Source organism: Dioscorea cayenensis, chromosome 19, assembly GCF_009730915.1.
Source record: "Dioscorea cayenensis subsp. rotundata cultivar TDr96_F1 chromosome 19, TDr96_F1_v2_PseudoChromosome.rev07_lg8_w22 25.fasta, whole genome shotgun sequence".
In the NCBI taxonomy this organism is placed as follows: domain Eukaryota; kingdom Viridiplantae; phylum Streptophyta; class Magnoliopsida; order Dioscoreales; family Dioscoreaceae; genus Dioscorea; species Dioscorea cayenensis.
This window is the reverse complement of record NC_052489.1, coordinates 30,288,626-30,303,207: the sequence shown is the minus strand read 5'-3', so window position 1 is coordinate 30,303,207 and position 14,582 is coordinate 30,288,626. Positions and strand designations below refer to the sequence as shown.

Genomic DNA, 14,582 nt, shown 5'->3' with positions numbered 1-14,582 from the left:
ATTGGAATTTTTTAGTACCACAAGAGAATTTCTTTATTCAAATTTGAATTCCTTGACCTGATTTCTGAATGACTCTGTGTACTCTAGATGACTTAAAGTTTGCAAAAGACAATAATTTGCAAGGCTTTTGTAACATGAACATGAGAAGATGATAGACTTAAGTACCATCTAAGACTGAACTTTATTGTTCACAAAGATCATCCCGGCCAAAACGATCCTTCACCAACAAAGTTTAGAATGTAACTTGGGGCAAAGAGAAAAGGATCTTATTTCAATCCAACTCATTCTAAATTGAAGCCCTCTCAGTATATCCAGCTAGAACACAATAACATACTGTAAGAACCAAGAGTAGTAGAGCTTCTGAAGGAGATTAATTTGTAGTTGTTTCTTGGGATGGAAACAGCTTCTCCAGCACTCTATTTGAAAGGATCTTGTTTGGATCCAGTTCTTGGCGTGCTTTGTTGTAATCATCAACCGGAAACCGCTTTCTTAGTCTTTCTTGAAGGGCAGATAATATATCCTTGTCCTTTGGAACCTGCAGAAAACAAACCATGGTGCAAGAGATAACTCAGCAATGTCCCACTTTGGTTATGGCAATACAATCTACAATCAGACAACATAAGATTGGCACCAACTGGCATTTGTTTGATACATACCTCAATTTTGGCCCAATGTTCATAAGCGGAATATTCATCCCAGAGTTTAGACTGTGCCAAATGTCTGTAATGGAAGAATTCTTCTGTTATGTCTTTCCTTTGGCGAGCATCTGTTGTTGGCAGATACATGATGATGCCTACCTATGAAAGCACAACGAATACGGTGACAATAGGTTATAGAGCAACATTAATAAAACAGATCAGCAGATGCACATCTGGCATCACTGTTGCGTGACAAAGTATCACTTTGTCAAGCTCATTAATAACTGAATCACAACGAATACGGCAGGGCTTTGTTTGAAACACCCATCAATAATTGGAAAAATTATTCATGTTGCTGATTTAAAATTGAAAATGAGGCTCCATCAGCAGCAGCAGCAGTAAGCATAAAAAATAATTAGTTTTAAATTATGAAATTGAATTCTTTGAAGAACTACAGGCTAGATTGTATCAGTTGAAATTGTCAGCAGAGGGAGATTTAAGAATTATCAGTTTTGGTATGGCCAAAAGTCACCAAGCAAACACTTTACCAAGAAATTATAAATAAAAATTAAATCACCGTAAGAGTTTAAAAATAAATTTACCCATGAGAATATATCATCTGCCCTTGGGCTTGAAGCAGGACTCATGGTGCTCAAGCTGCGAGCTGTCCATCTCTGCTCTATTGGAGCTGGTGCTGGTATTCCTTCAGTTTCTATGAGCTGTTTCAGCTCCTCCATGTAGTCTAGATCCCTCATGCTAGGCTTTGCAAGAGTTCCAGATGGGAAACAGGTCTCTGAGACCCATTGTTGCCCACCACAATCAAAACCCAATATTTCATCACTCCAACCAACTCGATATCCCTCTGACTTTTCTCCAAAATTCAGCTTCAGCTTGGTTAACTTTGATTATATGGTCTTTGTTCAGAGGATCAAGTGCAATAAGTTTATCCCTCAGCTCGGTGAAAGAAAGTTGATTTATGTCAGCACTTTCCTCAGCTCTGCAAACACATGCAGGGGCATTTAACTAGTCGAATAGATGATGTCAGCTAAATAGGGCATATAAGATGAACAATATTGATCAATATGCACAGACTTCCACTTGAGAAAAAGATTTTACTGCTTATCCTTTAATGTTTTAAACATAGATTCACTTCAGCAAATAGTTTGGTGAACTCACCTGTATTTCCGAAGAGAATCACGATAAAGATCACGAACATGCTGCACTGCCTCATCCTCACTATATTTTGGTTTGAACTTTGGTGGATTTCTCCAATTCGAAAGAGGATTGCATTGAACTACTACAATTGTGTCAGTATATGGAATCCACAAGTATTTCACATGCATATTCTCAGCCAACCATCTCCTGCAAATAGTATCACACAAATTTGGTGATTTAAGATTGCATGAGTACCCTAAAAGAACACACACTGGCACTTCTCAATGACAAGCTTACAATGTGTAGTAAAAAGACCACTCTTTAAGTCAAAAACAGAATTACTTGTGATTCTTTCTGATCTCTTTGAGATGAGAAACAAATGTGTGCTCAAGAAGCTCATGTCTGTCAACACATTGAATGGTCACTTCTGCCACGACGCCGAGTCCACCAAGACCACAGCGGGCTAAGTAGAAAAGTTCAGGATTCTGCTCTTTCGAAATCTCTATTGTTCCCTTAGCAGGGGTAACCAGTTTCATGCTGACAATTTGCTCATCAATGGGTGGCAAACTTGCACCAGTGCCATGAGCACCAACCTGAAGATGAAGAGACACAAAATCCAATTGAATATTCCATTATCAATGAAGAAAGATGTAATGTTAACCAAACATTACAAAACCGACAACAGTCCAATTATTTTCTAGAAAATGCTATTGTTTGCAATATTTGTACAGCACGTACAAAAAGTTCCATAACAATTAAGAGAACAACTCAACAAAGGAAGTCATGCTCAACATAATACATGTGCAGCTAGCATTGATGGGCTCATAGCAATAACATTGTTTGTGATACCACTTTTAATGTCCATCTAAATAGAATTCCAAGATGAATAGCTGGGTTATCTAAGAAACGAGAAAAGAAAATAATAAAAATGAAGTTTTATCATTTCTCATTGATTTCATAATCTTGTAAAGAACTACTGAAAAATTAAAGAAAAAGAATATCATTTGCTTTCACTGCACTAAAACAATAGTGAAGAACTAATAATTCATGACATTGTTGAAAACTCTCAAAACCATTATTCAAAATTTAAACTTTTTTTCTTAAATTCGCACCTTTTATCATCATACCAAGTCCATAATCCCATAATCAAAGTTCCAATTCAAATGAAGCAAAGAAATTGAAAAGGAATAAAAAAAGACAGACATACAGACCTGAATGATGCCGCCGATCTGCTGTTCTCGAATGGAAGCAAAATTCTGCAGCGTGAGACCATGATCCTTCAATTCATCAACCAACTGCGAAACCCTAATCCCAGCCTGAACCCTCACTCTCTTCTTCTCCCGATCCACTTCAAGAACCTTATCCATAAGCGCCAGATTGATCATCCCGGCCCTCTGGAGTCCCAATCCCATTCGGCGAAAGTCCCGATCCAACAGGCCGGATCTTCTGCTTGCTCTGATGAGCATCCCGCACAACAACCTCGAGGTCCCGGAGGGACTCCGGCTGGAGAAAAGTACGGGTACTAACCTCATGGGTGCCACTCCAGTTAGAGACCGTATGGAGGTCGTCAGGGAGAGGGGCATAGCGAAAAATCTGAGCTTTCTTGTGCTTCGCGTTCTCCGGCAAGGGGAAGGAGTAGTACGTGGCAACGCCACATCCGAGCAAAAGCACAAAATATCCAGCATACTTGCGGAGCTCACCATCAGAGGAAGTGGAAACGGAGCGAATGAGATTGAGATTAGGGTTAGGGTTTAAGGAGTGCGAGATGAGAGAGGAGGAACGAAGAACCGAAATGGCGGAGCGCCGAAACATTTTTCTTTCTTTTCTTTTTTTTTTTTAAAGCTTTGATTTTTCCATTTATTTCGTCTTTGAGGTGGGAGTAGTCTTTTCTTTGTCGGTTTAATTGTCATACAGTCCTTATAATTGTATATTTTTTATTTTTTTAATTCTTCTAATATTTTTAAGTACAATTAAATCCTCATATTTAATTAAATTGGATCGTTCTAGTCCACAATAATATTTTTAGGTACAATTAAATCCATACAATTTATACTTGTTCATCTATACAGCGGATTGAAATGACTTAATTCAACTAAATATAATAACTTAATTATACCTAAAAATATTGTAATGACTAAAAAAATAAAAAGTACACAGGGACCTGTACAGTAATTAACTCTTCTTTGTCTGAGATTTTGGGTTTTTTTTCTCTTATACCCCCGAAAAATAATTGAATTTGTTATCACTCCTTAGCTTATATATAAATAATTTCTAAAGACTTATGTAATATGCTTGTCAACGGTGATATGTGTGTTTTTATGACACTAACATAAAATCAGTGCACCATCTTTTTTTTAACTGCCTCTTGTAGTTATTTTTAGGTTAAATCTTTAGTTTGATTTATTTTTCAATTTTTTTAAAAATAGTGTTTATTTGGAGAATTTTAAAGATCACATTTACTCTCTTTTGCGAAGAAAGTTTGGGATCTCATTTTTAGTGCTATAATTTAGTGAATATATTTTTAACATAATATATGAATTTGTGATACTAAAATGCTTCCTCTATTTTTGGTATTATAAAAAATTTGACTATATGTTTTTCTTTGATGGAATGCAGCATCAAATAGAAAAAAGATAAAGCTAAAAAACTTAATCACATCCGTCTATTTTGAGATTCATTAATCCATCCTAAAATTGTCTCCTTCCCTCTTAGAGAGTTGTTTTTTTATTTATGTCTTATCTTCATTGGGTTATGGTTAGTTTATTTTAATCTTCCACTGTTTATGGATAAGTTTTCTTTTTACGTTATTTTCATATTTTGTTGTTGCATAGTTTTCTTGATATAACTCCCTATTCATTTTTTTAAAGTAATAATAATAATAATAATTTCTCAATGATTAGTATTTAATATATGAAGAATACTAAATTAGTTATATAAAACACATAATTTTTAAAAAACATATATATATATATATATATATATAAGTAATCAATTTGAGATCATTTCGTGATCTTGACATCATATTAAAAAATAATAAATTAATAAATTTATGTAGAATAATAAAAAAGAATATCACTTTTTGAATTCTTTTTAATATTTTAAATTTTTATATCATTTTTATAAAACTGATTTAAGTTTAAACTCAAATAAAATAAAAGCACATATAAATACTATATTGAGATAGTAGTAGACATGTAATTTATTCATATTTTATAAAATATATAGAAAATTTTTACCGTCTATATGTATAATGCACGCAATTATGAAGTTCCTAAAGTACAGTTAAAAATATTATTTATATAAATTTTTATTCATGGTTTTTTTTTTTCAAAACTAAATGACTCATTGATACTATTAAAGTATAATAAATGATACTATTTTCTTTTTCCATAAATGACTTAAAACTAAGACCATCTCCAACTTTACACCCAAATCCCAAATTTGGGGTGGAATTTGGGTGTAGAGTACTCCAACCCACACCCAAATCTCACCCCAAATTTGGGTTTTGTAATAGTGCAACCCCAAATTTGGGGTCACACTATTGCAACCTCAAATTTGGGGTCCCACGTTATTTTTTATTTTTTATTATTTTTTTATTTTTTTTATTGTTTTTATTATTGTAATGAAAAATATAAAATTATTATTTCATTAATATAATTATAAGTAGTTATTTATAATATTAATTTGTGTGTAATTAATTAATAATCAATAATAATAATTATTTAATTAATAACTAAATTTGATAATTATTAATATATAATAAATTTATAAAACAGGAATAGTTGAAATTTTATTGAAAATAACCTTAATAAAAGCTAATACAATGTAAAAACTAATTAAATTAAAACTAATATTCTAGTAAATCACTAGCACTTCCGCCTATATTATCGAAATAGCTTCCAAATGGATTTGATGATGAAGAAGGTGGTCCAAATGGATTTGATGATGAAGAAGGTGGTTGTTATAAGAAAATAATATATGAAAAGAATATTATAAGAATATTTTTTTTTGGGATAAAATTTGAGATTTGTGGTTGGAGTAAAATTTCATGTAGTAAGACCAAATTTGGGATAGAAATTTGGGATTATGGGTTGGAGATGGTCTAAGTGCCTCCGCCCACTTATTTTTATTTTTATCATAACTAAACCACATGTTTTTGTTCTAATATGTGTTATTGACAAATTGACGAGGCCAGAGCAGTGGATGCTATATCCACAATTAAAAACAGTTTTGATTTTTATACTTCATATAAACTATAAAGGGGAACAAAGACACATGATGATAGTTGAGAATAGTATAACAACTATTCATAGATGATCCTAGGCTCCTAGCTTTTGTTGTCTCTTGGAAGCACTGTTTCATTATCTACATTTGGTCCTTCCCATTCTTCCTTTGCCACTCTCCGCCACTGCCACCATGGCCCCATTGTCATACTATCCCTTTCTTTAATTCACTATTTTTTTAAGCCACGTTATTTTTACTGAATAAATTTTTTAAATATCCATAAATATTCATATTATCATCTGCGTCAATATTTTTATATAAACTTCAAACGTTAACCTTCAAAAATCTTTAAATTTTTAAAATTTTTAATATATATATATAACCATATCTAAAATTTTAAACCCAAATATTATAAAATCTATATTTAAAAATCTAAAAATTTAAACACTAAAAATAAATAAATAAATCCTAAAATTCTAAACCCTAAATCCTATGCCCAACTAACAGTAAACCACAAACTCTCGTGGGGTTTTGAGAGAGAGTTTTCGGCTATGATTAAAAATTTAAATTTAGAATTTAGTTAATAAAAAAAAAGAGATAAGCTGACATAGATGGCAACTTGACATCCATGTCTCTTAGAAACATATTCAGAAAATTTTTTTGGTAAAAATATCATTATTCTATTTTTTATGAGTGTTAATCTCACATTATTTTTATTGTAATTTATTTATATATATTTAGTGATATATTTTGATGATTTTATTTATATTTATTAAAATAATATTTATTTTACTAAATAATTCATAATTTAGTGCCATTAGTCCAAAAATAAAAAAGTATTAGTGTAAAAAGTTCAAATCCCATTAGATGTATTTACCATGAAAAAAATATAATAATAATAATAATAATAATAAGGGTATTATATATATTTTAAAAAAGATAAAACTTTAAATATATGTCTGCTTTTGTTGTGATCGTCATCATTTTGGGCTCTTTTGGTAAGCAAAGGACTATTATTCTCTTTACTTTGTGTTGTGCGCTTGAAGCAAAAGAAATTAGACATAAGAGGTCGTTGAGACATTAATAAGATTCATTATCATAATAATAATAAATGCATTTATTTATTTATTTATTTATTTTATTCTCGAATATATAGTTTAGCATAATAAATGAGTTCACCTTTTCATTTTGTGAGTATATGTTAAACTCCAAATGCTGATATGTTGACCATTTGGATATTTTTCTATATAAAAATATATATATATTAATTAATTTTCCGTTAAAATAATAATAATTCAAAGTCATAAAGTATTTTAAAAAAAAATGACAACATGTCATGGATTAGATGAGTCACAAATATCATATGCAATACATATCTTATTTCTTATTCTTGACTTGCATGTTGCCTTATTTGAAGAGTTTAACAATTATCTTATTTTTCTATTTTTAAAAATAATTTAATAATAATCATATGGTTGGAAATAGCCAAATCCGAATAATAATTAGGTGTGTTACCTTATAAACTATTTTAGTTATTTATTTTATTTAGATAACTTGCACAACAAATTTATAATAATAATATTATTTTTTTATATTATTAATAGAGAAACTTATTATGTGACACTCTCTAGTTGGTCAAGTGTCAACTTCTAATGTCCCACGTTTAGGTCCCACCATGTATGATGTGATAATGATGAAATAAATCCACAGTGGTTCTTCTTTTCCTTTTAGATGTTTTGATAACGAAATATATATATATATATATATATTATTTTTTCATTGATATTATACAAGAAATATATTTTCACTTTGTTTCCATAAAAATGATAATTAATGGAAATAAATAAATCATGCTTATTAAGGATTTTTGTGTGTGTGTGTGTGTGTGTTTGATGAAAGTTTTATTCCATGGCATCTCAATTATGAGCTAGAACAGAAGAATAATATATAAAATATTATTAACATGATAATTTTTTTTTTGTATCATGTGACTTGAGAGAAAATTGGAATATTCCTTTATTTAAAACTAGTAAAAAATGATGAAGCAAATATATAGTAAGGTAACCTTGTTCCTTATTTTTTTAGCTAATCTACATGTCACTCTTGGACTTAAGTATTTTTATTCATATATTTACACAAAACCATACCAAAAAAAAACTAGTTGCTTGTATTAGTTATCTAATTAACCCAATTGTTGTTTTGTGGATAAGGACTGATGTTTTGTTTTGTTTTAGTATAAAAAATTCTAAAATTCAAAGAATGTGCTCATCTCATAAGAATAGTCAAAATTATTTATTTAATTAAATATAATTATTGTTATTAGTATATCAAATATTGGAGTATATTTGTGGTTAGTCAAAGTGCTAGATAATTTTATTGTTTAAATAAATGGTTGTTATGTGTATCAACAACTAAAATATATGTATGTACCTGTATGTGCGAACATACAATTAAAAAAATGATAAAATTAAATCAATACTTACTAAGTGAAGACATTTAATTTATATATATATATATATAATTTCTAATAAAGGAACAACTCCCAACGCCACCGACAAAAATATAATAAAATATATATTAAAAAAAGGATAAGAGTGGGAGCAGTGAAATGTTTGTAAAATATTAGGGCAAGGCCAAGAGAGTACCTCACAAACAATCAAAAGAATACAATAACTAAACTTAAAAAGGGAATATATAGTCCTTAACAATAGACAAACACTCTCATTTCAAACGTTTAATCAACCAACAGGTTCAAAAAATATTAAACTTTTCCATTTTGAGATATTATAAGTATTGATAAAGTTTAATTTCAAGTTTATAATAGAGGTTTAAATATGTTTGCGTAAAAAAATTGTTTATTTTTTTAAATAGATAAATCACTTAAAAAATCATTGCATTAAAAAAAAATTAAAGAACATGTAAAATAATATATATATATATATGTATATATAACCACCATCAAATAGTACATTTAACTTCTATTTAAAATATTAAGAATTCAACTCTTCTCAATACGTGACTAAAATATAAATATTAAGTGCGTTGGATTATTCATAATTTTTTTATAATATATGTATATATAAATTTTTATCCATTCTTTAAATAAAAATAATTAATAATTTATCTTTTATTTTCTTTCTTTAACAGTAGAGAGTTCGGAATTATACATGGTTTATCCACCATTCTATCTAAAACAATTTTTATAAAATGATAGAGAGAGAGAAGAAACATTACTTGTCTTTTATAATTTGGCTGTCTTTGTTCTCTCTATCTTTACTAAATGTAATAGGCCACATCACAAGAGCTTATCCTCTATGCTTATCTCATGGGACCGCTCCATTGTTTGTTGGTTCTCAACTTCTCATGTTTGCCGAGATATTTATCCAAAATTCTAAATCATATATATATATATATATATATGGGAAAACATCATCTAGGGACATCCCTAGATTTCAATTCTAGGGATGTTTTTAAATCTAAGCCGTTGGATCATCATCCGATGGTTGATTGATTATATAAACACTGCACACCTTTTTATCGCTCGCTGATCACTCGTCATATACACCGTAGAACGCGGCTTTTCATCGTTTCATAATGAGCAAGCAGTCCGATTTTCATCCGATGGCTACTATGTATATCCCTAGATTTAAAATCTGAGGACGCCCCTGAGATGATTAGGCTCTATATATATATATATATATATGTATATATTTTAATAAACTTCTCATGTGTGTCTAATCTGCCCCATAGACAAATATGTTTGATATCAAATGTGCTATATCTAAACAAACTAAACAAATGGCTATATTTAAAATTTAAAAAATAAATCTAAAATTATATTTAAAAAATATAGGTCTTTTTGAAATTTTATGGATATTTTCAAGCATCGTAAGATCAATATCTAATAGCTCCACACCCTAATTTTGTTTTACTGATTGGTTTTTACTTTTTTTCAAATATGTGTACTAACCTCACAGATGACTTATTTAAAATATTAAAAAAAAATAATACAGGGGTTTTCCTTACATTTATATATATATATATATATAAAGATATTTTCTTCTCTTGCATAAATTATAAATGTTTTTAAGAGATGATATTATAGAGTTAATCAGAAAAACAAACGTCTCATTTGAAACTTCTTATGTCATTATGAAAATTGACTATATTACACATTTATAAATTATAAACACATTAAGCAAATTTATGTGATACATATTTATTATTTCCACATTTTAAAGTTTGAGTAAACAAGGACTCCGAAGCCAACCAACCAAATAACTAAAATTCATCTCATAATTAATGTTTACAATATTAAAAAAATAATATATGTTAATAAAACAAAAAAATTAAGTTAATTCAAATAAAATTTAAAATTTTATTTCTTCAATCAAATTCTTTCAATTTGGATTTATTTGAAATAAAACGAACATATATTATTTTATTTGAAAATAATAATAAAAAAGTTTTGACTGATATAATACAATCTTAAGTTTTAGTTTAAATTAATAAACAAAGATATTTGTTAACACAATCCCAATATTTTTTTATAGATAGTGAGAATTATATACGATCTACATACATGAGCTAATCTCTCATGCTTAGGAGCAAGAAAATTGAGCTGCTAATCCGTATTCATAATCAATGATTCATTATCATTATTGTTTTTAATGCGTTTTGAACTCAAAATCTTTTGAAATATCTCACTTTTGTTTCCCGCATTAGGCCAAATAACTATAGAGTATTAACTCTTTGGTTAATATCCCAAATTTTATAAATTTGTTTTATATTTTTCTTTCTAAAAATAATTTAATATAAATTAATAAATGTAGTGTGTATATATATATATATTTTTTTAAAAAAAAAAGAAAGGAAAAAGACAAGCAACCACCGAGAAAGAGCTTGCTTTTATATTTGGGACTCTCCCTCTCAAATACCAAGGTCTCAAAGCGTGGGTTTTCCGTTTTCAAGCTTGTTTAGAGTTGAGAGAGAGAGGATGGTGATGGCGATGCCTTGGGGACTGGCGGTGTACATGATGACCATGGTCTGGGCTGTCTTGGATGGCTGGATCTCTTCCTGTTTGTTCGTCGCTGATGAGATCGCCACCGCTCTGCGGACCGGCGACATTGGCCCCTTTCCCGTTGGATGAGGTCTCTTTCTTTCTATCTATTTGTTTCTTGTATTGATCTTTTGATTTCTTTTTGTTTGGAGTTTGAATGATTAAATTTGTTTTTTTTTTTTTTATGATTTTGATGGAGAAAGAGGAAAAAAAGTTGGGATTTTTTTAATGTTTTTGTGTTTTTCTTTCTTTTTTTCTAAGGTCAGTTGTGAAGTGAAGAAATGGTTTTGTTCTTCCTGTTAGGGTTAGAATTCCTATTTTTTTTTTCTTATTTTCTATGGGTTTAATCACTACTGGTTTTCATTTTTTTTTTCTGATTTTGAAAGCAAAGTTGGGATTTTTATGTTTGGATTTCTGTTCTAGTTTTTGTTTGTGAGGAATCACATAGAAAATATAGAAGAAAAAGAAGAAAAAGTTGATGGAAAAGAAGATTCCCAGAATTAGTCTGTGGGAGATTTGGATTGTGATTAATAATAAGAATGAAAAGAAAGAAGAAAAAAAAGGAACATAATAATCTCAATGATCTAAACAGTGATGTCCTTTTGTCAGTTTTGTGAACAGAGAGATTGAAGACAAAGCAATTTACTGCCTTTTAATTATGTGCATTCATTGTCTAATGTTCTCATGTTTCTTTCTTCTAAGTTTTTCATTGTTATTCCAATTGCTTGTGAATGTTCATTTATGTTCTGTTTTGAATGTAGTAAAGTGTCTAGATTAAGTATCTCAATTGGATGAAATAGATAAGAGAAAGTACACATTAGAGGAAAATAAAGAAAAAAGGAAAATAATAATCTCAATGGTCTAAAGAGTGATGTCCTTTTGTTAGTTTTGTGAACAGAGAGACTGAAGACAAAGCAAATTACTGCCTTTTAATTATGTGCATTCATTGTCTAATGTTCTCATGTTTCTTTTTCTAAGTTGATTATTTCATTGTTATTCCAATTGCTTGTGAATGTTCATTTATGTTCTGTTTTGAATGTTTGAATGTAGTAAAGTGTCTAGATTAAGTATTTCAATTTGGATGAAATAGATGAGAGAAAGTACACATAAGAGGAAAAAACCATTCACTGAAAGAAGGATAACGATCTATAATGAGATAAAAGACATTAATGGCATGTGCTTAACTAGGTTTGTGTCCACATATTTTTGATGGAGATGGAAATGGGGACCAAGACCAATAATTTCATTGACATCCTCATCCTCGTTTTAAGGTTCGATATTTTTAAGATTTCATGGTCACTAGTCTTTTTTCATTGGAAAGCTGTTAACTTGAATTGAAATTCTCGGAAAAGAGAAATAGTTTTGGTTTAGTGTCAGATATGATTAAATTCAATTGGGATGTTTTTATGTGACGCTTTGTGATCAATCTCTGCAACTGAACTTTGAGTTGAAATTCATACATTGACTTGTTTTAAGTATTTCTTTTGTTGCAGATGCGCGAAATCGGCTCCGATAAACATTCGGGATCAGCTAAATGAACAGAAAAAAAAAGTAAAATTGCCGAACTAACATGCTAATTGTATGTAATTTGTGTGCTCTGTGTTGAAGTTTCTTGTGTTTGGGATGATGAAAAATGCTTGACAGTTTGTTGATCATCTCTCTTGGATAATTCTATCCTTCTTCCTTGTCTTCTCAAGTGAAGTGATGATGTTTAGAATTAGGCTGCAATGAGGAGTTGTTTTTCTTTTTTTCTTTTAGTTAAATTTGTGTTTATGTTTGTTGTGAATGTATATGAATGAATGAACTGAAAATGTTTATAAACCTTGGGAATTTGTGTTCCTTTCTGTTTGCACTTTGCACAAACAAAAAAAAAGGGGTTGTTCTTGTTTATGGATGTTCATTCTGTGGTTTATCTATATCGCTTAAAATAAAAATAATAATAAATATGAGGGTCTTTTTGTAAATTGATTAATAGTTCTTACGCATGAATTTTTTTTTTTCTAAAATCTCCAACACTATTTTTTAGTAAGTTTGGACACCAAACCAAACAATGATTAAAGAAAATAATAATGTCTAGTTCTGAAAAAACAAGATTTATTTAATTTTTTAAAATATAAACCGATTTTCTTGATTGTATATTTAAAAAATAATATCAACAAGTAAATTTTTATCTTAATTTTTTAATACAATTATGTGAATTTAAGTATGCAAACATACAAGAGAGGATCTAAATCTAATTACTATATATATATATATAGTTATGAAAATTAATTCTTCTTATAGATATACAGAGAATTAGATGTTTTTGCTTGTAATATTAATATAATATTGCCACTTATGCTTGAATAAGAAGTGTAGTTTTCTTTAAACTTTAAAGGACATATGAAAATGAATAAATAATCAATGGGTACCAACCGAACTCTATTATTTATGAGCATCCTCATTAATATGGCTTGTGAGGAGCACTACTTTGGGTAAGAGAATAAAATTCTAATGTCTTATATAGCATATCATTTTTGTTACATATAAATCCAATAAAACCTTCATTTAATATAAAAAAAAATTATCTCTCATCCTCTTTTAAAGGGCTAGTCTGGTCATCGATATTGATATATTACCACGAATCGAGATTACTAGCAGAATAATATGAGAATGTTATATGAGTGGGTAATATCATGGTAGTTTAATATAACCATGTCGGTTGAACTTTTATTACTTTGGTTTATCAGAATCAATTTGTTAAAATATAAAAATTATAAGATTACTACAAGAATCCAAGATAGATCACCAAATTTGCTAGTAATAGGATTATCATTTTCTTAGTAATATTTATAAGTTGGTAATGTAATATTACCATACAGATTACCACTAATAAAATATCAAACATGGTAATATTTTCAGATTACCACGTAACATATGATAATCCTTCTACATTACCGCGAACCAAACCACCCCTAAATTTACAACAATCCTGATCAATCCCTTTTACCATTTCTCACAATTTTCAATCTTATACTTTTATTATTTTATCTTTATATTCCTTATCACTTTGATAAAGACATGTTGACATTTTAGTACTAAACTCATCATATCACTCTCCGTTGTATACATGTTAATAAAGTTGCCACTCCTTCGGTCCTGTTGGTGTTAGGCCCACTTTTTATATGAACTAAAGTGAATAAAGTTAAAAATAATTTAATAATTTTAAATTTTAAACATAAATAATTTGAGGGATATAGACTTTTTATAAATATTTAAAAAATTAAATTTTCATTTATAAAATTAGAGGGATTGGAAGCCATCAGATATATATAAACATATATATATATATATATGTATGTGATTAAGTTCTTGTTAACAAGTTAACAATCTTCTAAGTTTGAAAACCAAGTCCAATCTTCTGCCACTCTTAAAAGCTAAGTCTTGTCCTACTTGTTTCATGGGCTCCAACTAAATCAACAATTGTATAATAATAATGATAAACAGTGAAAAATAATATTTAATGA

At 29.1% G+C, this 14,582-nt stretch overlaps 2 protein-coding genes across 2 annotated transcripts; one reads left to right on the top strand and one right to left on the bottom strand.

Moving 5' to 3' along the window:
- Window positions 1-141: 141 nt before the first annotated feature.
- LOC120250715 (L-galactono-1,4-lactone dehydrogenase, mitochondrial) lies at window positions 142-3,640 on the bottom strand. Its single transcript, XM_039259553.1, is given in 8 exon segments — window positions 142-535; window positions 657-797; window positions 1,241-1,507; window positions 1,509-1,635; window positions 1,815-2,000; window positions 2,136-2,386; window positions 3,005-3,196; window positions 3,198-3,640. Coding segments are annotated over 8 exon segments (1,737 nt in total). The 5' UTR covers window positions 3,606-3,640; the 3' UTR covers window positions 142-370.
- A 7,302-nt stretch (window positions 3,641-10,942) lies between these two features.
- Window positions 10,943-12,928, top strand: LOC120283649. Its single transcript, XM_039290359.1, has 2 exons — window positions 10,943-11,167; window positions 12,570-12,928. The coding sequence occupies exon 1, from the start codon at window positions 11,014-11,016 to the stop codon at window positions 11,164-11,166; it is 153 nt and encodes a 50-aa protein (XP_039146293.1). The 5' UTR covers window positions 10,943-11,013; the 3' UTR covers window position 11,167; window positions 12,570-12,928.
- Window positions 12,929-14,582: the final 1,654 nt, after the last annotated feature.

Bases quoted from the DNA above. Each gene is read 5' to 3' on its own strand.
- LOC120283649 (XM_039290359.1), top strand. From the start codon at position 11,014: ATGGTGATGGCGATGCCTTGGGGACTGGCGGTGTACATGATGACCATG.